This window comes from Pteropus medius, unplaced genomic scaffold, assembly GCF_902729225.1.
Source record: "Pteropus medius unplaced genomic scaffold, Ma_sr-lr_union100, whole genome shotgun sequence".
Taxonomy (NCBI): domain Eukaryota; kingdom Metazoa; phylum Chordata; class Mammalia; order Chiroptera; family Pteropodidae; genus Pteropus; species Pteropus medius.
Window position 1 is genome coordinate 1,176,009 of NW_024344561.1, and position 26,557 is coordinate 1,202,565.

Genomic DNA, 26,557 nt, shown 5'->3' on the forward strand with positions numbered 1-26,557 from the left:
CTTTGCAGGGAAAGCTATAGAAGTTGAATAAGTTGTCCAACATCGCTCAGCTAGTGAGAGGCAGCCCCAGGATTAGGACCCCATTCATCATGGCCAGGCTGCAACTGGAAGCTGAGTTGCTCAGAAATATTCATTGAAGAAAGGACAGCAGAGGCAGCTCAGAGGGTGGATTCTTAATGTCATTGCATCGTGTGTGTGTGTGTGTGTGTGTGTGTGTGAGAAGAGAGAAGAGAGAGAGAGACAGAGAGACAGAGACAGAGGGGAACTTAAGAGGAGAGGTCAGAAAGAGAGAGAAGGAGAGACAGAGAGAGAGAACAGAGAGACAGAGAGAGAGACAGAGAGAGAGGTCGGCTCCCCAGGAGTGCCGTGTCTGAGTTTCAGGGCTCACATCTGTTTTCTCTCCACCCCCATGCTAGGGCTCTGGAGAAAAGGGAGCAAAAGGAGAACCTGCGGTGATTGAACAGGTGAGGGGCCTGGGATTGGGAGGAAGTGGTGGAACCTGGGCTAGAATGGGGTCACACTCATTTCTCCCTCAGGGACAGCAATTTGAGGGACCTCCTGGAGCCCCAGGACCTCGAGTGAGTCACATCTGCATTCTCCACTTCCTCTTTCTCTCCAGTTGGAGTATTTGAGCCCCTGGGGTGAGGAGTTGAGATGTAATATTGCCAGGTCATTTGAAGACTATTGGACATTCGAGGCTCAGAGGATAAATCAAAATAGGGATTGGGGTATAAAGGGGGTAGATGTGGGTTAGTATATTATTAGGAATAATAATATAGTATATTAGTATATTATTAGGCCAGGAATGGCTCAATGGTGGGGTAGGGAGGTCGGCATGGGGTCGGGGTCAGGTAATGGGTCGGGAGTCAGCCTGGTTCAAACTTTGCATTTCTCATGACCTCTGTTCCTCTGTCCTCAACAGGGGATAGTTGGCCCCTCAGGCCCTCCTGGACCCCCAGGATTCCCTGGGGACCCTGGTCTACGGGTAAGAGACTTCCCCAGGGTATATCCTTCTGGGGGAGTGAGGTTTCAGGCTGTGGAGCTGAGGCTGAGGGCGTGAATGTTTGAACATGGGTCCGAGAGGCTGGGACTGTGGACACCATGCTGGAGCCAGCACTGAATCCTGCCGTTCCCCTCTCTCCTCATCTGTGAATTGTCACTCTCGCTCCTCTTCTGTCTCCGGGGTCCTGTCTCCTGCTTTTCTCCCTCTGTCTGTCTCTGTCTCTGAGTGTTGTTCATCCCTGTTTTTCTCCCTATGTCTCTGTGTCTCTGTTTCTTTGTCTCTTTTCTGTCTGTCTCTGCCACGTTTTATGATCCTCCCTCCCCGCTCTCTCTGTCTTTCTCTTGTCTGCGCTCTGTCTTTCTGTCTCTCCCCCTCCTCCATCTTTCCGTCTGTCTGTCTCTCTCTCCTCTTTGTCTCTCCCTGCCTCCCTCTCTCCATTTCTCTGCCTCCACCCCTCTCTGTTTCTCTCCCCTTTCTTCCTCTGTCTCTCTCTGTCCCCTCTTGCCTCTCTGTGTCTCTCCCACTCCCAGGGCCCTGCTGGCCTCCCAGGAATCCCTGGCATAGATGGGATCCGGGGCCTGCCAGGCACTGTGATCATGATGCCGGTAAGAGGCAGACAGGGCGGCACAGCCTTGGGGGGTGGAGCCTCTCCTTGGGGCTCCCCTTACTACCAGTTGCTCCCTAGTTCCAGTTTGCAGGCAGCTCACTCAAAGGACCTGCAGTCTCCTTCCAACAGGCCCAGGCCCAGGCGATACTGCAGCAGGCTCAGGTGTGTGGACAACGATCAGGGACTAACAGCGGGTGGTGGGAGGACCGAGAGAATGGCAGAGATGGGGGATAATAGAGGGTTAGTCGGGAGACAGGTAAACCTTTCTCTTCTGAAGATGCCCTTGGTAGGGAGTGTGGGGGGGTCTTGCTGGAGACCTGAGGCTCTGTTTCCTTCTGTCTTTCCAGCTCTCTATGAAAGGTCCCCCTGGCCCAGTGGGGCTCACTGGACGCCCAGGCCCTGTGGTGAGTAAGGAGGCTGCATGGAGGAGGGAGATACATCAGTGGAGGGGGAACATACTCTAATCGCATTACCTCTTCTCTTCTTCCAAGGGTCTCCCTGGGTATCCAGGTCTGAAAGGAGAGATGGGAGAAATGGGGCCACAGGTGAGACTGGCGGGATTAGGACAGGATTGCATGAAGGGTCTTTCTCCAGGGAAAATGACGAAGGGGCTGGGGGTGTGTTGGCACTTATTGCCCTTCTTAGAGAATGATTTAAAACAAGTTCTTCCCCCTTTCCATTCTCTTTTAGGGTCCCCGAGGCCTTCAGGGACCTCTTGGGCCCCCTGGCCGAGAGGGCAAGATGGTGAGTGACTCCTAGGTCCTCAGGTCATCCTTTATCCGTTGTTCAACACCCAACATGAACCTGGCTTTGTGACTCCAGAGTCTGCTGCTGTCATTGGTGGGACAGGAGCAGAGGACAGAGAATGGCAGCTCCACTGAGCGTGTGACAAAAGAGTCTGGCCAGGGCACAGAGTCAAGGGGAACTTGCCAGAGGGAATGAGGTTTGAACTGAGATCCAAGGTAGAACCAGGTAAACAGGAGAGGAAGAACATTCCAAGAGGAAGGAATAGTATGTGCAAAAGAGAAGTCTGACACGTGGGAGAAATGACGAAGAAGAGAGTTCTGGATGGTTTTAAGTGCTGAGAGAAACATACAGCAGGGCAGTTAATGGAGACTGAAGAAGGGGGTTCTTAATTTTTTGTGATGATGGTAACTTGGACTAGAGAAAGGGCAATGGTTCTAAAAAAGAATGGGTAGGTTTGAGATATATTTGGAAGGTTAAATTAACACACAAAGAAGCCCCTAGCACAAGGCTCTGCACGAAGAAGATGCTCAATAAAAGGTAGTAGGTATCTTGAAGATGTCGCTTCCCCCACAGGGCCGCTCTGGAGCGGATGGGGCTCGGGGCCTCCCAGGGGACACAGGACCCAAGGTAGGTGATGTGACCAGGACTGGGATTTGGAGGGACCAGTGAGGGTCAAGGACTCAAGGCTCAGCTGGTGTCTCTTTGTGCAGGGCGATCGGGGCTTCGATGGCCTGCCGGGGTTGCCTGGTGAGAAGGGCCAAAGGGTGAGTGTGTGATGCCTCCCCACCGCGTGATATTCATGACTCCCCCCGCAATCCCAGTGTTCGAGCCTCCTTCCCTGTGTCTGAGTCCTCCCTCACCCTTTAAGCCCCGTGTCCTTTCCGGGGGTGGGAGTAGCGGGGGTGGGGGCTGGTCTCCACACCAATCTTTCCACTCTGGACTCCCTCTGTTTCCTACTCCAGGGTGACTTTGGCCATGTGGGACAACCTGGTCCTCCAGGAGAAGATGGTGAGAAGGTAGGTTTGGAAGAGAGTTAGGAGATGAGATGGTTTAGAAGCTAGAAAGCCAGAATGAGAGTCAGGGGGGAGCAGAGCATTCGAGGGGCAGATGAGGGGTGAGGCTCTGTACTGGAGGGCCAGGAGGCCCCAGTGAGGCTCCAAGAGACAGACTGGGAGCTGGGAGCTAGTACAGGTGATAGGATGTGAGACTTGGGATGGCAGGTTTGGGGTCAGGGGCCTGAATTGAATCACTTGTGCTCAGTCGGCTTGACCCTGCCCCATTCTCTGACTCTGGGATCCCCTGGAAGGGGCTGCCAGATGAGAGAAGGTGGTTCTCTGAAGGTCATACCTCCCTCCTCCCCAATGATGACGCTTTCCCACAGGGAGCAGAGGGACCTCCAGGGCCCACTGGCCAGGCTGGGGAGCCGGTGAGTATCAGGAACACCTGGACCCCTTCACTGGTGCAGGGGCCAGAAGCCAGGACTCATGGGGCCTTAGAGAGGGATGCCGGAATAACGCCCCTACTTCCTCGCAGGGTCCGCGAGGACTGATAGGCCCTAGAGGCTCCCCCGGCCCCCTGGGCCTCCCGGTGAGAATGTCGCTGTCTCTCCGCCTCGCTGCCTGTCTTCTCGCCTTTCGCCTCTGCATGTCCACTCCCGTTGCCTGGTTTCTCCTCTGCCCACTTGCCTTTCCACCTGTACCTTGCAGTGTCTCAGACGCAGGCTCCTGTGAATGTGTCTGCCCCCGTCTCACAGCCTCTCCTTTCCCAGGGCGTAGTTGGAATTGATGGTGCTCCAGGTGCCAAAGGAAATGTGGTATGTGTTCTGCCCTCTGACCCCTCATGCTTTCTGACCCTCTGAACCCATGACTGTCCCTACCCTTGTCTACTCCCATGACACCCCATTTCAGCTTCACTGACACTTTGAAACCATGGTCCCCTCCAGCTTCATGGGAACCCCACTTTCTCCCCAGGGTCCTCCAGGAGAACCAGGCCCTCCAGGACAGCAGGGAAATCCTGGGTCCCAGGTTTGAGCTCTCTTTCCCAATAACGTGGGGCGGTGATGGTCAGCCTAAGCCAGAGACCACTCCCACTGTCCCCAGCCACAGCACTCACCACCCCACCACCCCTTTCTCATGCCTTTTTTTTTGTCCCCAGGGACTCCCTGGCCCCCAGGGACCCATTGGCACTCCTGGGGAGAAGGTGAGTGACAGTTCTATGTGCCCACTCCCCAATGTCTTCTTGTTGCTTTCAATTCTCTCTGCAGGAAAAGCTTCCCTTCCCTTTTGTTAGCCCTGGATAACAAATGATAAATCACAACATTCCCTAAATAACCTCAGTGTTACAAAGTGTCATTGTTGGGGGAGGTAGGTTGGGAGAAATTGAAAGCCACCAAAGCTAGATCACATCAGGGGATATTGTCAGGATACAGAGCAATCCTCAGAAGCCAGTCATAGAAAGTATTACCAAGACCCGTGGGTCAGGGAAAGCCTTTTCTCTGGGGTCCTATAGTGTCAGCTTTGTTCTGCTGCATGTTTTCATCTCCCCTGGCAGACAGGCTTCCTTCTGCACATATCTTAGTCTGTCCTTACCCGAACTTTCATTTCCACATGATCTTGTGCTGCTTTGTCACCATTTCAGCCCCAGTTCCTCATGACCTTATAGTTTCTTTACCCAAATCCATCTGATCATAGTTTTTATCAGGCAATTTTCACGAGAGAATCTGACTGGGTCAGTGGGGCCTGCCTCTGGACCTGCAAACTCTTTGCAGGACATAGCCTCATGCCCGCCAAAGCCCATCCTTCTTCAGATGAAACTGTGGGTGGGAGGTACTTTTAAAGAAAGGACTGTGGCTGGGGAGCCCTCACCCCAACACGTCTCTCACACTGTCTTTACATTCCTTTTCTCAATCCTCCCAGAGGCGGAGGGTTTCTGAGGCTCAGAGAGGGGAGGGGGTTTGGCCAGGGTCACACAGCAAGTCCGGGCAGGCTTAAGGAAAGATTTCCTAGCTCATGGGATTTGCTTGTTCTGTAACTGTGATGTTGCTGCACATCTGAATAGGGCTGTTCCCGGTGGAATGCCAGGCTCTGAGACCCTCCATCTCCTTCTCCCGTTCATTATGTTTCAGGGTCCTCCTGGAAAGCCAGGAATTCCAGGCCTCACAGGAGCTGATGGCCCTCTGGTGAGAACTGGGAGCTGGAAGGGGGAGGAAAAAGAACAGGGAGGCTCGGGAATTTGGATGGTAAATGTAGGTCTCTGACAACTTAGAATGTTTTTCCCCCAGGGTCACCCAGGCCATGAGGGCCCCACAGGAGAGAAAGGGGCCCAGGTGAGTGATCTGGAGAGAGGCTGGGTAGAGGATGAGGGTTGATAGGCAAGGCCAGGAGTCTGAGACTAATGGGGAGAGAGATGAGGGCACTGAGAACACAGAAGGGAAAAGGACAGTATGGCACTAACCTTATCTTCATCTCAGGGTCCACCAGGGTCAGCAGGCCCTCTGGGCTATCCTGGACCTCGGGGCGTGAAGGTAGGTAATACTTGGGGCTTGCAAGTGGGGGTGAATCGTCAGCATTGGCTGAGGGGAACCAGCTCCGTCAGAAATGTCTGCATGAATGATGAGAGGAATCAGTCTGCCAGGCAAGGTGTAGTGGGAGCAGGGATTGGGTCCGAGTGGCAATATATGTGTGTGTTACTTGGGAGCTGAACAGCCAAAGGACAGCATTACAGTGGAGTCATTGCCTTGTAGTTGGAAACAGTTAAGCCCATTTGAGGCTGAACCCATTTCACTGGAAGCACATATGCCACATCCAAGTCCAGGTCATCACATTGTAGTTAGCAGACTACAATGAACATAGTTATGTTCAAGCCTAGAGCCACACGATCTCTAAGCACAGCAATGTGGAGACAAGCTGAGAGCCACACTGTGGCTAAATAGTGGTGTGCTGTTGACCCATGGTAGGGACGTCGGAATTCACATCTATGTGGTAGCTGAGTCCAGGTACACTGTAGCCAAATAGTACACATTACCTGTGACCTAAGAACAGAATTTGGTTGTAGCCAAGAGCCAACTCTTCACATTTTTGTGTTTTGTAGGCAAGCTCAGTTATACTGTAACCAGGGAGAAGGCTACATTGCAGCTGGCCAGAGTCCTGGGGGTGACCTAACTCAGAGTTACATTGTAGCCAGGCACCGTTATATAATTGAAGCCTTTGTTATAGCTGAGTCTAGTTACAGAGTAGCCAGTGCCAGAAAATAATTGTTGCCCAGGTCAGTTACATTGTGGTCAAGTGAATTGTCATGCTATTGTCAAAATACATAGTTAGATAGTATCCCAGTGTAACTGTAGTTTTTGAGCTCAGTTACATTGTAGCCAAGTGCAGCTATTTTTGGGGCCTAAGCCCGGAGTTTGGTATGAGCAGCATCTGGGCTTGCACTGAGCAATCTTGCTATAGCCAAGCACAGACTGGCTTTGTTGCCAGGCACAGAGTCACATTGTAGCCAGCACAATGAGGAACATTCCTTTGCCTTTAGAGTAAGGCTGGGGCCTGGAATGTTCATTCCTCTTCTCCTGCCAGAAGGAACTGTGGACACAGTGTCCCGGGAGATGGGAATTAATTACTTGGAAATTTGGCCTTCCTTGCACATCCTCATACAGATGACCTTGGGAGGCTGCCAGTGAAGAAGGAACAGGGGAAAGGCAGCTTCTTGCACATGAAATTAGCAGGCTTTGGGGAAAGATAATTTCCTCTGAGGCTGCCTCCAACCTGCTCCAGTTTAACGTCCTCTTGGGACAGTTCTGTCTGTTTGGGGGCAGAGGACCGAGTTTGGGGCCCTTCTTAAGCTGGGGAGGGAACTGAGAGCTTTTACTATTTTTCAGGGTACCTCTGGCAACCGGGGTCTTCAGGGGGAGAAAGGCGAGAAGGTGAGAAGGGAGAGGATTCCTTGGTTGGGGGAAGCCCAAATATGGGGTTCTGCCTGTGTCTCTTCCATGAAACCCTGACCTCTGGCCTGTGTACTCTCTTCCATTCAGGGAGAGGATGGCTTCCCAGGCTTCAAGGGTGATGGGGGGCTTAAAGGTGATCGGGTAAGAGGATCTCCAGCTGAGGGGTCTGGTGGGTCCGGGGGACTTGAGGAAGACAGGGAGGGGGTGAGCTAGGGCTAAGACGGGAGTGACAAAGGAACTGATATCAGGGCCTCTCCTTTCTATTCCAGGGGCACCCCGGACCTCCAGGTCCCCGGGGAGAGGATGGTCCTGAAGGGCTGAAAGGGCAGGAGGGGCTGGCTGGCGAGGAGGGGCCCCCAGGCTCAGCTGGAGAGAAGGTGAATGGTCCTTGGTTGCCCCCTCTAGTCTACCCTCTAGCTTCTTATCCTGTGGTCAAGGTGTTCCCCTACTCTTTGCCTTCTGCCCTCTGCTCTTTTATCTCCAACCTCTGAAGGCTGCTTATCCTGCATGTCGTCTCCTTTAATTCCTCATCCCAACATTAAAGAGCAATTCCATGCAGATTATCTGATTTTTATCCCCATAACTGTCACATACAACAAGCATTTAACCCTCCATTTTACAGATATGGAAACTGAGATTTGGCTTTTTTGAATGAGCTGCCCAAAGACAGGCCCTTAGCAGGCAGGAGCCATATTTGCCTGAATCTCACCCCGTTGCCTCTTCCACTATGTCCCAGCCGTCCTGCCCTTGCCTCTCTGATCTCCAGGTTGCCATTTCTGATCTTCTGATCTTTGTTCCATAATCTTTCTACAGGGCAAGCTTGGGGTGCCAGGTCTCCCAGGTTACCCAGGACGTCCAGGCCCTAAGGTAAGAAGCGAGGGGGCCAAACACGGGCAAGGGCAGGGTTCAGAGACTGATTAACATCTGGTGATCAGGATTGTGGTCTGGGGGGTGATCTATCCACCCCATGGGTCATTGATAAACAGCATAAGATATGGGCTTTGGTAACAGACATACTTGAGCTCAAATACTCATCCCTTAGCTGCTATGTGACTCTGGGCAAGTCATTTGAGCCCATTTTTTTCAGTTGCACAATGGAGATACCAGCAGTATCTATTTCATCCATTTGATTCTAATAATGATGAATTTTATGATAATAAAATTATAAGATCCTTCTTATTTGGCATTATTGAAATCGATTCAAAGTCAGTAAGAGTGAGAATCATAAAAATACGTCTTACAGGTCTTGAATTAGTTATAACTGGCAATAAAATGTACTTATATAAAAATGTACATTGTTTGCCAATGTTTTGATGGATGAGGCTACTGATTAGGCATGTCTTTCTGCCAAAGCTACACCCATATTACATCACTGATGATTTATAGTTTTTGTTTATATAAAGTGGAGCAGAAACTTAAAGACACTTGGGAAGAAATCTTAGTGAAAATCCTCCCAGAGTTTCATGATTTTGCCTTCTCAATCTGGCACAGTTACCTTGCCCATGCTTAATTTGAAAGCATTTTTTTTTTAGTGACTTCCCTTTATATTGGGTCTGCTTCATTTAATTTCGACTTGATAGATATCTTTCTTTTCCTTTCTGCATTTTATCAATTTTTGTAAACTTTCATTAAGTCACATGACTCCAATAACAAGGGCAACTGACATAAGTAGGTTTGGGAATAAACTCGAGGCACCACAGCTAAGAACTGAACTCAGCCTGTGGGAGAAGTTCATGGAAGTTGGAGCAAAGCCACCTAGCCAAGATTGGTCAGTGTATCTTGGGCATTAAGCAATGCATTATAGGAGGCATGGTGTGTCAGTTAAGTTGAAGTCAGTGTCTTAGTCAGCTTGGGCTGCTATCACAAATATACCTTAGACTGGGTGGCTTAAACAATAGAAATTTATTTCTCACAGTTCTGGAAGGCAGAAGTCTGAGTTCAGAATGCCAGCATGGTTGGGTTCTAGTGAAGGCTCTCTTTCTGATTTGTAGACGACCATCTTCTCTCTGTGTCCTCACATGGTGGAATGAGAGGAAATGAGAGAGAGAGAGAGAGAGAGAGAGAGAGAGAGACAGAGACAGAGAGAGAGATCTAATCTCCTCCTCTTCTTTTAAAGGCAATGATCTCATTCATGAAGCCTCCACTATTGTGACTTAATTACCTCCTGAAGACCTCACCTCTAGATACCATCACACTGGAGATTAGGGCTTCAGCATGTGAATTTTGAGGGGTATACATTCAGTCCATAGCAGGTAGAATAATTATAAATAATAACGCCTTTAGCTAACATTTCTTGAGCATTTACTAGGTACCAAGTAATGTGTAAAACACTTTGCACACATTATACTATTTAAGCCTCACCAAAACCTTGTGAGGGAAATATTGTTAGTAACCTCAGGATACAAACAAGGAGACTGATGCTCAGAGGGTTTAGCCATTTGTCTGAGGCCACACAACTAATCCAGTGATGGATCTGGGATTTAAAACACAGTGAGGGGTGGGAGGGGACATCAGAGCCTGTGATGCCTTCCTCCAGGTGGAGGGAGGATGACACCAAGATGGACAGGACAGGGCGGACTAGAGTAGGTTAGTTAACAAACATTGCAGAAGCATCCACTATGTGCCAGGCAGTGGAGAATAAGAACAGTACATTCTAGTGGGGAAAACAGATGTTGACTAAGTAAGCAAGTGAATAAGGTTGTTTCGATACAAATATTACGGGGAAAACAAAGTAGGACGATGTGCTAGACAGAAGGTGACTTGGAGGAAGTGGTGTCAGGATGGTGTCGGAAAGCCAGGAGGTGACATCTGCCTGGTAGCTGGCTCTGTGGAGACCCGAAAGAAGAGCATTTTAGGCAGAGGATGCAGCTATGCAAAGGCCTTGGGGCAGGAGAGCGCTCGTGTCCCCTGAGCAGCGTTGAGGAGGCTGGGGTGGCTGGAATGGAATGAGCAAGGGGGAAGAGTAGGAGAGAGGAGGGCGGAGGGCTGCCCTGGAGGAGGCTGGGGCTGGAGGGACCAAAGAAGCTCTGGAATCGGTGGCCTGGAAAGGTCTGAAAGGACGGGGTGGTTGAATGGGGTGAGGGGCCAATGTTGCCCACCAGCCATTCCTCACCCCCATCTCGTCTCTTTCATTCTCTCTACTCAGGGGTCTATTGGCCTTCCCGGTCCCCTGGGACCATTGGGAGAGAAAGGGAAGCGGGTGAGTTGTGATTGAAGGGGGCAGGGAGAGACGGGCTTACCTGGGGGAGGAGCATTTGCTGCTGTGCATGAGGTGGGCCCCTGAGCATCTGTGTCTATGCCTGGAAGGACATATCTCCCATGTGCAATGCAGGACACATGCAGGTGACCCTGCCTGGCATTACAGCACATGTACATGTTTGCATGTATGTCCCATGTGCCGATTAGATGGGGTCTGTGTGCTGCAGCCTGTGGGCCTGCAACTGAGTGAACAGGGCATGTACACTGTGTGACTGTGGACATACATGTGTGTGAGGGACAGGTACACGTGTGTGAAAGGATATGATATGCCCACGTCTGTGTATTTCTGTGTACACAGAGTGACTGTATATACATGCATGCATTACTTTGCCCTGTAAATGGACATTGTGTATATACATGTGAGTGTGTATATATACTGTGTTTATCAGGACTGTGTCCTCAGATGAATCCATGCATGCATGTGTTTACATCGAGTGTACACATGTTCAAGGGACATGATGAACTCCATGATCTCCCAGTGCATGCTGCCATGGCATGCGGTCATGTGTGCATACTTTGCAGCTCTGATAAATAGGTGTCCGTGTGGGTGAACACACTTGTAGTGTGGATCCTATAGGTGCAATCATGCATGTAATTAGGTGTCTGTGATCTTCGTGTGGTTGTGTGTGTATGAAAGAAAGGCCAATTAATAGATGGTGACAGACATCTTTCTAGGTCTATGACTGGGTGCATTTGTGTGTTCATGTCATGTGTTTACACTATAACTCTCTTCTGCTTCTCCCTCACCTGATTTATTTTCCAGGGGAAGGCAGGGCAGCCAGGTCTGGAAGGAGAGCGAGGACCACCAGTAAGAACATAAAGAGCTCCCCCAACCTCACAGGGCCTTTAGGGGGCAGGGCTGGAAGCGGGGCTGTGAGAAGAAAGATGGTAGGGAAATCATGAGTGGCCAAGGAAGAGGGTTTAGGTTATTTCAGTGTACCTGGTGGAGCAAGAGGGGGACTTGATCTCACCTCCCAGGCTTCCTACCCTGTCACTTCTAATCTTTATTTCTTTTCTATTCAGGGCTCTCGTGGAGAAAGGGGACAACCAGGTGCCACGGGGCAACCAGGCCCCAAGGTATGGGGCTGGCCTCCCTCTAGGCAGGCCCTCTGTGCCAGGCTCACCAAGTCCTTCCCAGTCTCTCCCGGTTGAGTTTGTTCTGTGGCCTGAATCTCATTTACTCTGTCTTAGGGGGATGTGGGCCAGGACGGGGCCCCTGGGATCCCTGGAGAAAAGGTGAGTGTGTGTGTGTGTGTGTGTGTGTGTGTGTGTGTGTGTGTTTCTGGGTAATAGTCAAACCCAGGAGGTAGGGAGACATTATAACAGTGGAAAGAGCACAGCCTCTGAAGTCAGAGAGCCATGAATTCAAATCCTACCGTGTCCACCTACTGGCTGTATGACCTTGGACAAATCATGTAACCTCTCTGGCCCTCAGTTTTCCCCTTATAAGATGCGAATAACCACAGTCCCCACCCAAGGGCTGCAATGGCGAATGAAATGACTTCCTGAGTGTAGAGTGCTTGGCCCCGTGCCTAGCATGCAGAAGGTGCTCAATATGTGCTAGTTCTTGTTATTGTGTGGGGCTCAGGAGGGCCAGGAAGGAGGAATGAGAAAAGACTTTTGGTTCCATTTCAGGGCCACCCAGGCCTGCAAGGACCCCCTGGATTCTCTGGGCCAAAAGGCCCACCCGTAAGTGAGCTCACCCTGATTCGGGGTGGGGGGGCTGGTGAGAGAGAAGTTGGGAGCAGAGAGGCTCCTTATCTATGCCTAAACTCTCTCCCGCCTTGTCCCCCAGGGTCCCCAGGGGAAAGACGGGCGATCTGGGCACCCTGGACAGAGAGGAGAACTGGTGAGTGGCCCCTTAGCCTATAGCCCTGTTATCTCTCCATTTCTTCTCCTCATGTGACACCTCATTTTAATTTTTCTCCCCAGGGCTTTCAAGGTCAGACAGGCCCCCCTGGACCAGTTGGTGTAGTGGGTCCTCAGGTTAGAATGAACCCCACAGGTCCCTCCAGTTTTGTACCAGTTGTGAGATATTTGGGGGGAAGTAGATCTCAGACAGATCCCCATCTCAGACCACCTCCATTCAAGATGAGCCTTTTTCCTCTCCAGGGAAAGACAGGAGAAGCAGGACCTCTGGGTGAGAGGGGGCCCCCAGGCCCCCCTGGGCCTCCTGGTGAACAAGGTCTTCCAGGCCTGGAAGGCAGAGAGGGGGCCAAGGTGAGATACTGCCCTGTGGGAGATCTCAGTGGAGTGGCCCCAAATGTCCCTCAACTACCCCCATGCCAGCTGAAGGCTCAGAACTAGCTCCACATGGAGGGGGCCCAGACTCATGGATTGGAGGGAGACATCCCTTCTCTGGAGCCTGACCTTCCTCCTCTGCACCTCCTGCAGGGGGAGCTGGGGCCACTGGGACCCCTCGGGAAGGAAGGGCCACCCGGACCCAGGGGCTTCCCTGGTCCCCAAGGAGCCCCTGGGGAACCTGTGAGTATCCTTTGGAGCCCCTCGTGTGTGTGTCTGGCTGGGCGGCGAAGCAGAGAAGGAAATGGGGAGCTCAGGGCAGGGACATGGCAATGGCATCCTTGTTGGGGATGCCATGAAAGTAAGGAATGGCGGCAGGAGGGGCTGGAGGAGACTGACCCTGAACCTAAGTGCCAGGAAGGAGGTGGGAACTGTGAGCCCCCCAGGTTAAAGACCTGGGGGCACCCATAGGGGTCTCTTGACTGTGAATCATTTCCTCCTTCAGGGACCTACTGGTTTGAAGGGGGACAAGGGCCCTCCAGGCTCCATCGGGGCCAATGTAAGTGCAACCCCATCTGCTGGGTGGGGGGCATGGTGGAGGGACCTTGGATATCTGGGAAGCTGGGCATTGTCAGGTCACTATTCTGGGAGTTGGATAGGCCTGGGTCGCATCCAGCTCTGCCACTCACTGGCTGGGCAGTCATGTCACTCTGTGAGCCTCAGTTTCCTCTTCTGTAACACAGCCCATCTCATAAATTATTAAATATCTTGATGAGATGATCTGTCTGACACATGCTTACTTCTGTGTCACACATAAACATAGAAAAACCTTTTTCCTAGAGTTTACGTTCTGGTCAGGGAGACAAGAAACCAGGGGTGATGAATGCCTCAAAACAAAGGAGCAGAGAGTGGGGACAGAGAAGAGCAGTAGAAATAGACTGGTCAAGGGAGGCCTCCTGAGAAAGTGGCATTTGAGCTGAGACCTGAGTTGGTGAGGGAGGAGCCATGTGGTTGTCTCAGGGAACAGCATTCCAGGCAGAGGGAACAGCATGTGCAAAGGCCCTGAGGCTGGACCTGAGGGCCTGGTGCGTTGGAGGAAACAGCGAGGAGACCCATGTGGCTGGAGGGCAAGGAGGGGTGGGGGGCAGGTCACGCAGGACCCAGAGGGCTGCCAGGAGGCCTTCTCTTTGTCTTGGAGTGAGGAGGGAGTCCAGGAGGGCTGTGGGCGGAGGAGGCACTGCCCTTACTCAGGTGTCCACAGCGCCTTCTGCCTGCTGTGTGGGGAAGATAGGATTCGTGCAGGGAATCACTCAACCTCGGTGCCTGGAGGCTTGAAAACCCTCCAGATATGAGAACTACTACTATTCCTATTTTTTTCCTGACCCCTCACCCCTGTTTTCAGGGCTCCCCTGGGGAGCGTGGCCCTCTGGGCCCAGCAGGAGGCATTGGGCTTCCTGGCCAAAGTGGAGGCCAAGGCCCTGTGGGCCCTGCGGGTGAGAAGGGGGCCCCGGTAAGTACTCCGCCCACCCCACTCTTCAGGCATCATCAGGACCCTGCCCTCCACATCCCAGGACTCCACTCCTGCCCTGGCCCCTGATGAACCCCCTTCCACTCCCTCATCAGGGTGAACGTGGCTCCCCTGGCCCTACTGGCCAAGATGGGATCCCAGGACCCCTGGGGCCTCCAGGGCCCCCGGGAGCTGTAGGACCTTCTGGCGAGGAAGGGGACAAGGTGAGAGTTCATGGAGAGGGGCTGGGGAAGGCTGGGGGTGGGGAGCCTGGGTCCTTCCTCATCCTGTTTCCTCTGCAGGGGGAAGTGGGAGCCCCTGGTCACAAGGGGAGCAAGGGCGATAAGGGAGATGCGGTGAGTGGGCGGAGCCCAGTAAGGGAGTGGTCCTCAGGGAGGAGAGAGGGAGGTGGAGGAGGGGAGGAGAGGTCATGGAGCTTTCTACCTTCCCGAGTCCCATCTTAACACCTGTGAGTAACAGAAGCCACTCAAGCTACCTGGAACGAAGGGGCCAACAGAGTCGCTAGGGCCCCAGGAGAATGGGGAGGGTGGTGAGGTGGTTATTCTGCTCTCCTTTCCCTTGGTGGCACATCATTCTCTCTGGCTGTGACTCTGCATGGCTCTGAGGCATTGCATCCCCAGCTTCTCTTCTCCTGGCATCAGCGAGCTAGCTCAGTCCATGGGTGCTTGTGAGATGTCTGGAGAAAAATCCTGATGGGCCAAGCTTAGGACAGATGTCTGTGTCTGATTCCATCAGCTGGTGGCTAGGAACCAGGGTTGGGGGTTGTGCGTGCAATTGTCGCTTCCTGGTGTGGGGAGTGAACAGTTGGCAGTGATTGACATCTCTAGTGCCACGCCGCCCCCAGTCTTGAACTTGAGGGATTTTTCAACTCTATTTCCTCCCCAGGGCCCACCTGGACCAACAGGGATACGGGGTCCTGCGGGACACCCAGGCTCCCCGGTAGGTGCTCCCGGCTTTGTGACCAACCCCTGGATCCCTGATGGGAAGGGACAGTGTCCTAACCTGGCCTCAGGCCCAAACTCAATTCCAACCTTGATTACTCCTCCACACTGACACCCAGTATGAACTCATCCCAGAATCTGACTCAATCCCAACCTCAGCCTCAACCCTGAACCCCAATTCAGCCCTAATCTTAACCCTGTTTGTGACCTTAACTTCAATTCCAACTCAAATCTTATCTTCAAATTCCACATTTGCCGAACCCTGACCCAGTCCTACCCTTAACCCCAGCCCTGATCCACCCTCCAATGCTGACCCCAAACCTGAGCTCAGACTCTGAATCTGACGTTGGCCCCGAGCTCAAACTCAATCCTAAATTCCATCTTGACCCCATGTAACCCTACTCATGACCTTGACCTCAACCTGAACCTGACTCATCACCCAATGCCCATTTCAAAACTTTGACAGAACCCTTGACTTCATTCCCCAACTCTGACTCTTAACCCATACTCCCAACTCCAAACCCAACCCTGACTCTCCCCAAACTTAATCCCAACCCTGACTCCAACTATTAACCTCAGACCTGGCTTTGACCCTGAGCCTACTCCTAACCATTGATCTGGACCCTAACTATGCCCTACCCTATTCTTTCTCCCAGGGAGCAGATGGGGCTCAGGGACGCCGGGGACCCCCGGGCCTCTTTGGGCAGAAAGGTGATGATGGAGTGAGAGGCTTCGTGGGGGTGATTGGCCCCCCTGGCCTGCAGGTGGGTGTTTGAGTTTGGGGGTACGACCTCTGGTTCCCCCCACTCTGTGCCCCAATCTTGGTTCTTTGTTCTACAGGGACTGCCAGGCCCTCCTGGAGAAAAGGGGGAAGTTGGAGATGTGGGCTCCATGGTATGGACAACGAGGGGCACGGTGGGGGGAGGTAAGGACAGGTGGGGGAAATGCATAAGATTGATGAGGGGTGTCACAGGGCACATTGTCATTTTAAGGATTATGTAGGTCACCAGCGTCAAGGGTGATGTTTGTGGTTACTGGAGCCTTTGGGGAGCATGGGGGTCACTGGATGCCATTCTAACTGTCCCACAGGGCCCCCATGGAGCTCCAGGTCCTCGAGGTCCCCATGGCCCCAGCGGATCAGAGGTGAGGACTCTGGTGGTGGGGGGTCACCCCGGATGCTTCAGAGGTGAGGAATCCATTTCCCAAGAAGGGGAGGATGGGATCCCATAGTCCCCATTCCATCCCTTTCTGTCTCTCCAGGGCCCTCCAGGGCTGCCCGGAGGAGTCGGTCAGCCAGGTGCTGTGGGTGAGAAGGTGAGAGGAGGAGGGCAGGGGACTGCGCGGGGTGCGGGAGGCACAAGTCCCAATCGGGGGTGGCTGTTCTGGGGATCCTCTCCTCGTCTGACAGGATGGGACCTCTTCTTACCCTCGCTTTGTCTCCTGCAGGGTGAACCAGGGGAGGCTGGAGACCCAGGACCCTCAGGAGCCCCAGGCATCCCTGTGAGTAACTGTGTCCTGTGCCCCTGCACCCATCCCAGGGAACCCCTGACTCCTTGGCACCTCGGGCCACCGTGACCTCTGGGCAGTCCTAGGTCACCCACTGACCCAGCACCTATGCACTTCCTGGGTTATCTTGATGACATAACCTTAGAAGGTGTCAGGGCTGCTACATAGTTCTCCAGGTCATGCACTGCACAAGAGTGTGGGACCAAGGGAGTAATGGGGGCTCAGATCCAACATGAATCCTGGCTTGGGATGAGCTGCCCACAGGGGTCCCTTTTACTAATTCACTCAAGGGTGCCACATGGACTAGACCAACCTTGCCCATGACCATCCTGATCCCTGATCCTATAAGCCCTAGATCCCTTTGACTTCTAACCCTTGGGCACTCTAGGCTACCCTGGCCCCTGACCCCAGTAAAGTCCCAGATTACCCAGATTCCTAAGTCTAGTCGTGCTAACCTTGACCCCTAGAGAGTCCAGGCTCTTCTGACTTCTGACCTCTCTTTCTACAAAGGGGCCCAAGGGGGAAATTGGTGAAAAGGGAGACACTGGCCCATCTGGGGCTGCTGGACCCCCAGGCAAGAAGGGCCCTCCTGGAGAAGATGGAGCCAAAGGGAACGTGGTGAGTCCTGGGGAAGGCGGAGGCAGAGGTGAGGAGGGGCGCTCATGCCCACTCACACCTGCTCTCCAGCTTCCAGTCAGGGGTCCTGTCTTCTAGTGTGCTGACTCTGTGAATGACCCAGAACATGGCTGAATGAATGAATAGCTGACTGGTTGATTGATTGATTGAATGAGTCAATCAACATGAACATACAGTGGTTACACATCATCGTAGGGCGTAAAACCTGCTTCCACATGGAATAACTCTAACATGATGGGAAGGCCAAGGTGGAGAATGGTGCTGATATGGGATTTGCCATCAGGCGGAGGCTGAGCCCTTCCTAGCACAGCGACGGGGCTTGGGGTTGAGGGGTGCAGTGAGGAGCTCCAGAGTCTCTGGGGCCTTGATTTGGACCTCTCCACCCCACCACCTGCTGTGTCCCTCTCTGAGGGTCAGTCCTATCTGTGAGTCTGTGAGTCCCAAGCTGGGAGGCTGCCGGGAGGATGAAGTGAGATGATGCGTGTAACGTTCTTAGCTTAGTGCCTGCAGGCATTAAACACTAGATGTCCTCTCTACCAGGGTGGAGATTTTGTGTTTTATTCATCATGTATCCTCAGCGATCAGAGCTGTGCCTGGACATCATTCATTTGTTAAATGAATTAATGAATGCTCAAAAATTCTGAGATGTGATTATTCATCGTTCTGTATTTCAGGGCCCCACGGGGCTTCCAGGAGATCTAGGACCCCCTGGAGATCCTGGTGTTTCGGTGGGTATAAACCTCCTTCCCCCACCAAGCCCAGCATGTGCCCTAATTCTGTTCCCATCTTCCTACCCCTCATAGACCTGGTCAAGGTTTTGGGAGCAAATAACCCTCATTATCCTTTAAGCTTCACTCTCAAATTCCCATGTGACCTCATGACCTCTCCCAACTCTGTCCACCCCTCCCTGCAGGGTCTAGATGGTTCCCCAGGGGAGAAAGGAGCCCCTGGTGATGTTGGGGGACCGGTGAGTGGGGAAACAGAGGATGTGCGGGTGAATTGGGGGGCGGCAGAAAAGTGGCTTAATGAGGTACCCAGGGTCCCTGTACGTGTGCCTGCTTTGCCTCTCTGGGGCCTCACCCTGAGCAAGAGAAGCTTAAGGGGGGGAGGTGGGAGATGGCCCGTGCTGGAGCACTGTTCGGGGGAGGAAGTCTTTGGTTCAAAGGCATCCTGAAACCGTCACGCTCCACCAACCTGTTATAATCTCCACAGGGTCCGCCTGGCGCTTCTGGGGAACCCGGCCCCCCTGGGCCCCCTGGCAAGAGGGTGAGTGATGACCTGCCTCCTGGCTGTCCTGGCTCCAGCCTTGTCCCACTCACCCCCAAAGGCACCCATCACCCCTACAGACTTCCTCTAACTCTCTCTCCTTACTCAGGGTCCTTCCGGCCACATGGGTCGAGAAGGCAGAGAAGGGGAAAAAGGTGCCAAGGTGAGTGCCCCTGCCCAGGGAGGGGTCCCTGCCCTGATCCTTTAGCCAACAGTTGGGTCATCAGAATGGGGAGGAGGCCTGTGACCATCACAGATGCCTCAATTCCCTCCCTGTCCCTGATGGTTCTTGGCTAGGGGGTCAGGAAGCAGGTACCCCCTGACCTTCTCTGCCTCCTCCCTTGCCCCTGTCCATTTTAGGGCGAGCCAGGTCCTGACGGGCCCCCAGGGAGGACAGGCCCAGTGGGGGCACGAGGGCCTCCTGGGCATGTTGGGCCTGAGGGTCTTCGAGGGGTCCCCGGCCCTGCGGTGAGTGGGGCAGGAACAGGGATGGATCAAGCCCTTGCCTTAGAGCTTCTCATCATGAGGGGGAGGGGCTAACCCTGGTGGGGGGGTAGGGGCATCCACACTGGGTTCTGGTGGGGTGCAATCCCCCCATGTTCTGTTTCACCCCAGGGTGAACCAGGCCTCCTGGGACCTCCTGGACAGATGGGCCCTCCTGGCCCCCTGGTAAGAGACTTCTTTTTCCCTGAGGTCCTGGCACTAAGAACCACACTGGGCACCCAGTGGCTGTCTAGTGACTATGGGTGCTGATGGTCAGGCTGACCCCTCGCTGACTGTCTGATGGTCCACCCTGACCATGTATACCAACCATCTATTCTGACCACTCATCTTGATGGTCTATGCTGACCCTCCATCTTGATTGTGTAACCATAGTGACCCTCTATCATAAGCCAACTGACCGTCGATCTTGATAGTCTACGCTGACTACCCATTCAGATCTTGACCCAATCTCATGCCAACCCCTTCACTGTCCTTTGTCATCCTTCCTCTCTCCTGACAGTCTCCATGATCGCATTCCTGGTAATCCCCTTCTAAATCTGGGTGATCCCTCCATCACCCATGTAGACCTTGAGATTTCCTGTGTGAGACTCACTGACTGATGCAGCCTCTCTTTCCAGGGGCCCTCTGGCCTTCCAGGGCTGAAGGGAGATGCTGGCCTCAAGGGGGAAAAGGTAAGGGTATTTCCTTCCATCATTTCCCTCCCACACTGGCCTCTATCTCCTCCCTGGCCAGAGGGCTTGGAAATTGGGGTCTCCTCTGCTCCCAAACTCCTTACCCCCAAGCTCTAGGAGAAAAACTCCCAGCAGCCCTCCCTGCTTTCCCTACACATACCGCTTTTGTCCCCCAGGGCCACATTGGATTGATCGGCCTCATTGGCCCCCCTGGGGAGGCTGGTGAGAAAGGGGATCAGGGCTTGCCAGGCGTGCAGGGCCCTCCTGGCCCCCAGGGAGAACCTGTGAGTGTGTGTCTTGCCCCAAGTGGGAAAAATGTGTTCAAAGGAAGGGGTGGGGTGGGGAGGCAGAGATGGGCGTGTTCGGAGACTGTGGGGGTTAGGGAAGCCTGGGTCTGGAATGACAGGGGTTGTGTCTGGGGAAATGGGCACTCTATCTGGGGACTTGCAGGTTGGAGGTTCTGTCTGGAGGTTTGGGGTCTTGAAAGGGCTGGAGGTTTGTCTGGACAATATGGATGAACCTCATCAATGATGATCCTGATCTCTTTTCTCCAGGGTCCCCCTGGTCCCATTGGCTCTCTGGGCCACCCAGGGTCCCCAGGTGTGGCGGTGAGTAGGAGGGGTCTGTTGGGTGGGGGTCACTGTGGTGGGCCAGCCAGGACTCTAGCTCTCTCTGTCTCTGTACCACAGGGCCCTCTGGGACCAAAGGGCTCAAAGGGGTCCCCGGTGAGTACTTCCGGCTCCCCTGGGCTCCCACATTTCAGCTCCCTGCTCCCCTCCACTGTACCAGAACCCTTAACGTATTTGCATTCGTTCATTTATTTAGTCATCAATCACGTATTCAACAGATTTTATTCGACACTTACTATTGTACTTTATCAAATCTAAGATGCCATCTATTGTAAGATGCACCATTATTTTATAAATTGCTATGAAAAAAAACAATTCTGCCAAGTAAACTATGACTTGCCAAAGATGTTAAGATGCTGATTTCAGAGATATTAAAATGTGGAAGGAAATGTATTTATGCTTGGTGCAGGAAATTGCATGTCCTTCCCCCGGGGCTCTGCATGTGTGTGCATGTGTGCATGTGTTGGCAGGAAGGGGGTCTCCATAGACAGAGTTCACTCTCAAGTGACTTCTCCCTACAGGGATCCCTCGGCCCCCGTGGAGACGCTGGACCTCCAGGCCCCCCAGGTCCTCCAGTAAGTTCCCCAGGGACTAGGTTGGATCCCCAGGGCCAAGAACCAGATGTTCAGGAGACACAGGTGGGGAGGGAGGGGCTTTGAAAGCGGAAGAGGAATCTGGACTCTGTGTGTGTGAGGGTGGGGGTTAGGGGGACACCCATGGGGGTGCTGACGGAGCTTTGTCTCCACCGCATCTCCCTCACCCCGTCTCTCCCTCTCTGTCCCTGTCTCTCTCTCTCCATCTCTTCCACCTCTCCTGGCCTTTCTCTGTCTCTCAAACACTTGTTCTGCTATTTCATTGTCTGTTCTCATTTCCTGCTTGCTGCCTCTGTCTCTGTCTCCATCTCTGTCTCTCTGTGTCTCTGTGTCTGTCTGTCTGTCTTTCTCTCCCTCTCTCCTGTTCTTTGCCTGACCCTGTAATTCTCTCTCTTTTATTGTCTTTCTACTCCTATGTCTTCCTATCTTTGAGTCTTTCTATCTCTCTCCTTCCTGTGTGTCTCTCTCTGTTTTCCCCTGTCCCTGACCTTGTTTGTATCTCTTCCTTGCCTTTCTCATCCACCCCACCCCTGTCTCTTTGCCTCCCATGTCTCTCACCTCTGCCTGTCTCTCTGTCTCTTCCTCCCTGGTCTCTGTTCTCCATCCCCAACACTGCTCAGGGTCCCTCTGCGGAGCTACATGGGTTGCGCCGGCGCCGGCGCTCGGTACCGGGCCCGGGGTCGCTGGAGGGCGGCCTGGAGGAGGTACTGGCCTCTCTCACATCGCTGAGCTTCGAGCTGGAGCAGCTGCGGCGCCCTCCCGGCACTGCCCAGCGCCCCGGCCTCATGTGCGGCGAGCTACACCGCAACCACCCCGACCTGCCAGATGGTGAGATCCAGTCGCTCCCCGGGTGGGTGGGGAGCTGTGGGGTCTCGTCCCTGCTCACCTGCCCCCATGACTCTGCGGCAGGGGAATACTGGATTGACCCCAACCAGGGCTGCCCTCAGGACGCCCTCAGGGTTTTCTGCAACTTCACGGCCGGAGGAGAGACCTGCCTCTACCCTGACAAGAAGTTCGAGACCGTGAGTGCCACTGGGGGCGCGGACGTTGGTGGACGGAGGAACGGAGCTCTGGACCCTGTTCCATTCTCCCACCGCCGCAGGAAAGGCTGTCCCCATACCAGGCTGTGTCGAGGACCTTATCCTTCCTTCAACCAACATTTATTGAGCACCTAGTGTATGCCAAGTGCTGGGGCTACCGCAGAAAATCTAAAGAAAAAAAAAATCTCTGCTTTTATGCAGTTCACCTTCTATGAGGAAGACAAACAAGAAAAGCTAGTAAAGAAATTTCAAATGGTGGAGAATCTTTAAATGTGCTTATGTGTGCCACGCTTGTTCTAAGCACTTAGATGCAGTAACTTACTGAGCTGTAATCATCTGATGTGGTAGTTCTGTCGTCATCCCCCAGACAGAGAAACTGAGGCGCAGAGAGGTGACAAGATTACCTATGGCCGTCTGGCTCCGGAGTCCCAGGCCTTAACCACATGACTCCATTGCCCCTTGATCTGCTAAGCTGTAGGCCTGCGGGATCACTGCCCTCCAGGCTTTGGGCGGGGAGGCGAGACCACCTGATCCTCCAGAAATCCTGGGGCTCTCCATCAGGGAGCTCCGAGCCTAACCGCCCCTTACACCAAGCACCAGGTTTGGCGGCGGAGGGCAGCGGATGAGGGGCACCAGCTCTGGACCACCTGGATTGGAATCCGGGTCTGCCGCCTCAGTGTTTTCACCTGTAGAATGGGGTGGGTATCGGCCCCATAGGGTGGCTGTGCATTCATGGTACCAGCGCACCTGTCAGGAAACACCAATTAGGCACTGACTGTGTGCTAATACTGCTATTGCAGGTCAAACACGTGGCCAGCCCAGGGCCTGCAAACGTGCACAGTCATGTTTTCCTGAGGTATCGATATTTTTGACTCATCAGAGTGCTGGTTTAGTGGATGCTCAGATCCCCGACATACAGGGGCTGGAGTGCAGCACTTGATCTCTGAATGGTTGTTGATCTCGCACCAGCTCACCTTCCTCCTCCAAGAGAAGTGAGGAACATTCTAGGTTTGGGTTCCCCAGACACAGACCCTGAGACAAGGATCTGAGGGCAAGTCATTAATTTAGGTGATCTCGGGAGGCACCAGGAAGGGAGAGGGGGATGTGAGAGGGGTTGGGGGAGGCAGTCAGTGTCGTTAAAATGTCACCATTGGGCACCCAAGGCTTGGTTCCGTGGAGGACTTCCGGAAGACAGTGTGGAGCGACCACCTAGAAGTTGTCCCACTGGCGGAGAGGGAGCTGGGGCATTTATCCACCAACTCTTGTCAGTTATTGGTTGAAGGCTGTCTCAGACAGTGGGGCCCCTCCCCTTGGGCCTGCTCTGTGCACCTGCCAAGCCCACTCCCATGGCCAGACAACAGCCTGAGAATCCCGAATATTCACAGTTTGCAGCCTTCCGTGTGGGGAGGTAATTGTGAAAAGGACATGGTGGACACTCAGGGCACCTCCCACTGATCCTCCCTTCTTCCCCCAGGTAAAACTGGCCTCCTGGTCCAGGGAGAAGCCAGGAAGCTGGTACAGCACATTCCGTCGAGGGAAGAAGGTGAGTTGCCAAAGGCTGAAGTGGTGGATAGTGTGAAAAGTTGTGGGAACCAGCATGAGGAGTTGGGAGAGGGGGTCTGAGGGGTGAGAGGAACAGGACAGACTTGCCTCTGCCTTCCTGGTGATCGCAGGTTGGGGAAGAGAGAATGAGTGGGGCAGTATCCAGTGTGTGATGGAGGAAGTTCAGCTGAGGCCTCAAGAATGAGATGGATTAGCAAGTTCGGGAGGACAAGGAAAAGCGTTGCAGGCAGAGGGAGCAGCATGTGCAAAGGCCCAGAGTCAAGAGAGAGTCTGGTGAATTTAAAGAAGAAAAAGCCACTTGCTCTGCTTTAGAGAGTGTGAGGGGGAATGTGGTTGGAGAAGAGGCTAGGGAGGTAGGTGAGGGCTAGGCCCATCTCCTCTTGAAGACCTGTGAGCAGTAGGGAACCATGAAGTGTGTTTAAGTGAGAGAGGGACCCAAATCAAATCTCTGTGTTAGAAAAATGCCTCTGGGGCTGGTGGTGGTAGTGGTGAGACTGGGGGCTGGGAGACCAGAGACAGACAGATGTGTCGATCAAGGAGAGTGAGGAGGTGGTTCAGGCTGGAGTTGGTGATATGGAGATGGAGAGGAGAGTGTGACTTAGAACAATATCAAAGAGGACAAATCAATAGGACCTAGTAATTGATGAGACTGAGACGAGGGAGGAGACGGGGATGATGCCCAGGTTCTCGGCTTGGGGGACTGGTGTTTGGTGAGATTCTGAGACATGTAAATGACAAGAAGAGCAGGTTTAAGGGGTGGAAGTGTCTTGGATTCAGTTCAGGACTGATTTATGTAACATATATGTATATGCTAAGCACTTGGAATATAGCAGCCAATTAAACACAGTTCCTGACTTCATGACATTAATATTCTACTGGGAATGTAACCAAGGAAACAGACAGACCAAGGAAACAAATAAAGCTATAATATAATGTGAGGAGGTATCTTGATTTGGAGTCCCCCCAAACAGACCCTGAGGCAAAGATTCAATTGCAAGTAGTTTATTTGGGAGGCGATCCCAGAAAACATCAGGTGGGTAATGTGGAAACGAGACAGGGAAGAGAAGGGAGCCAAAAGGACGCATGACCAAGTACATTGTCTCAAGCCAGCGATGTGTTAATAATATATTTTATTAGCCCAATATATCCAAAATTTTGGCACGTCAGTGTAAAGATTATAGAGGCATTTTGCATTTTTTTTTCATACAAATTCTTCAGAGCCTTGTATATATTTTACACTTACAGGACATGGTAATCTGGATGCTAAATTTCATTGCAAATACTTGATCTATACTTAGATTTTATAAAACCTGCAGCTGGAAAAGTAGATTTGCATACTCACTTTGTTCCAAACCTAAGTATTCTGATAACTAGATGGAGGCTAAATTATGAGTTATGAATGAAAGTAAAAAATTTAAATTAAACAATTAAATACAAAACTAAAATGAAACCAAGCTTTAAAAAAAGTTTCTCAGTCTCGTTGGCCACACTTGAAGTGCTCAGTAACCACACGTGCCCATGGCTCACGAGAGAACGGTGGGAGGCTGGGTGAATGAGGCACCCCCCGCCTCCTGCTTTGTCCCACCCTCAGTTCTCCTACGTGGATGCTGACGGGTCCCCGGTGAACGTGGTCCAGCTGACCTTCCTGAAGTTGCTGAGCGCCACAGCTCGCCAGAGCTTCATCTACTCCTGCCAGAACTCGGCCGCCTGGCTGGACGAAGCGGCAGGCGACTATGGCCGCTCCCTTCGTTTCCTTGGGGCCAATGGGGAGGAGCTGTCCTTCAACCAGACAGCTGCAGCCACCGTCACCGTTCCCTACGATGGCTGCCGGGTAAGGGCGAGGGGCAGGGTCTGACTGGAGCCGGGAGGGGAGGCCTCGAATGCCCAACTCACTATCTGTTACTTCCTGTTGTCAGCTCCGGAAGGGACAGACGAAGACCCTCTTGGAGTTCAGCTCTTCCCAAGTAGGGTTTCTGCCCCTGTTGGATGTGGCGGCCACTGACTTTGGCCAGACGAACCAGAAGTTTGGGTTTGAACTGGGCCCTGTGTGCTTTAGCAGCTGAGAGTCTCGGGGGTGGGAGGGACAATGACAGAGCCCCAGAGAGGGCACATTTGGTGCTGAGGCTTTGAAGCCGCCATATTTATCGTCTCCTGTGACTGTGGAGCCAGGGGAGAGTCTGGTCGTCATGGTCCAACAATATTCCTTCTCCATTCCAGGGCGCTGAGGGCTGGACTTTCCTGGCCCAAGAGTCCAGCCTCCCCCACCGCAGCCCTGCTGGAATTACTGTAGTCTGGCTCTTTTTCCCCTCCATGCCCACTCAACTCCCAGCTCCCACCCCTTCTCCCCCTTGCCATGAACTTCTAACTCAGCTGACGAATGCCCCCACATGCCCTCCTTCCCCTCCTCAGTCAGTGCCCCAGACACCCTTTGGTGCTACCCTTCCCAATAGTTAAGCACTGGACATCTCCTGATCCCAGGCTGGGACCCCTTCGCTCATTCCTATTTTAGGTGGGTTCAGAGTGAAGGAATAGAAGTCAGACTACAGAGGGAAGTCAGACTTCCCTGGACTGAGCTGAGAGCTCTTTTTGCTGCCTCGGCCCAGCTCTGAATACTGACCCCCTCATGTCTCCCCAAATGCACCTTGCCATGCCAGATGGTTTGGGGACCAAGATGTAGGGGGTAAATCAGGATCCTAATGGTGCTGCCCTATTTATACCTGGGTCTGTATTAAAAGGGAAAATCCCCTCTGTTGTATATTTAATCTGCTTCCTCCTTAGGGAAGACTGGGACATGATAAGAGAGATTCTAGCATGATCCTCCCCCACCCCCCGAGCCATAGGGCATAATTGGCATCTCAAGTCTGAGAATAAACCAGTAAACTGTG

The 26,557-nt window shown here is 52.9% G+C and overlaps 1 protein-coding gene across 1 annotated transcript in view; it reads left to right on the top strand.

Annotated features, from left to right (window-relative positions):
- The window catches only part of COL5A3 (collagen type V alpha 3 chain), a 36,503-nt gene extending 9,946 nt beyond the window's left edge, over positions 1–26,557 (top strand). Inside the window, 59 exon segments of the mRNA XM_039873260.1 lie at positions 417–464; positions 537–578; positions 923–985; positions 1,534–1,608; positions 1,689–1,772; positions 1,958–2,014; positions 2,102–2,155; positions 2,301–2,354; positions 2,931–2,984; positions 3,068–3,121; positions 3,320–3,373; positions 3,739–3,783; positions 3,891–3,944; positions 4,126–4,170; positions 4,328–4,381; positions 4,512–4,556; positions 5,482–5,535; positions 5,638–5,682; positions 5,827–5,880; positions 7,231–7,275; positions 7,384–7,437; positions 7,566–7,673; positions 8,110–8,163; positions 10,442–10,495; positions 11,318–11,362; positions 11,578–11,631; positions 11,746–11,790; positions 12,190–12,243; positions 12,350–12,403; positions 12,487–12,540; positions 12,667–12,774; positions 12,949–13,038; positions 13,301–13,354; positions 14,198–14,305; positions 14,419–14,526; positions 14,605–14,658; positions 15,209–15,262; positions 15,921–16,028; positions 16,105–16,158; positions 16,354–16,407; positions 16,525–16,578; positions 16,711–16,764; positions 17,281–17,388; positions 18,081–18,134; positions 18,320–18,373; positions 18,619–18,672; positions 18,782–18,835; positions 19,033–19,140; positions 19,288–19,341; positions 19,794–19,847; positions 20,024–20,131; positions 20,402–20,455; positions 20,537–20,572; positions 20,998–21,051; positions 21,690–21,897; positions 21,979–22,091; positions 23,584–23,652; positions 25,264–25,503; positions 25,589–26,557. Coding sequence (XP_039729194.1) covers positions 417–464; positions 537–578; positions 923–985; positions 1,534–1,608; positions 1,689–1,772; positions 1,958–2,014; positions 2,102–2,155; positions 2,301–2,354; positions 2,931–2,984; positions 3,068–3,121; positions 3,320–3,373; positions 3,739–3,783; positions 3,891–3,944; positions 4,126–4,170; positions 4,328–4,381; positions 4,512–4,556; positions 5,482–5,535; positions 5,638–5,682; positions 5,827–5,880; positions 7,231–7,275; positions 7,384–7,437; positions 7,566–7,673; positions 8,110–8,163; positions 10,442–10,495; positions 11,318–11,362; positions 11,578–11,631; positions 11,746–11,790; positions 12,190–12,243; positions 12,350–12,403; positions 12,487–12,540; positions 12,667–12,774; positions 12,949–13,038; positions 13,301–13,354; positions 14,198–14,305; positions 14,419–14,526; positions 14,605–14,658; positions 15,209–15,262; positions 15,921–16,028; positions 16,105–16,158; positions 16,354–16,407; positions 16,525–16,578; positions 16,711–16,764; positions 17,281–17,388; positions 18,081–18,134; positions 18,320–18,373; positions 18,619–18,672; positions 18,782–18,835; positions 19,033–19,140; positions 19,288–19,341; positions 19,794–19,847; positions 20,024–20,131; positions 20,402–20,455; positions 20,537–20,572; positions 20,998–21,051; positions 21,690–21,897; positions 21,979–22,091; positions 23,584–23,652; positions 25,264–25,503; positions 25,589–25,735 — 4,125 coding nt within the window. The 3' untranslated portion in view covers positions 25,736–26,557.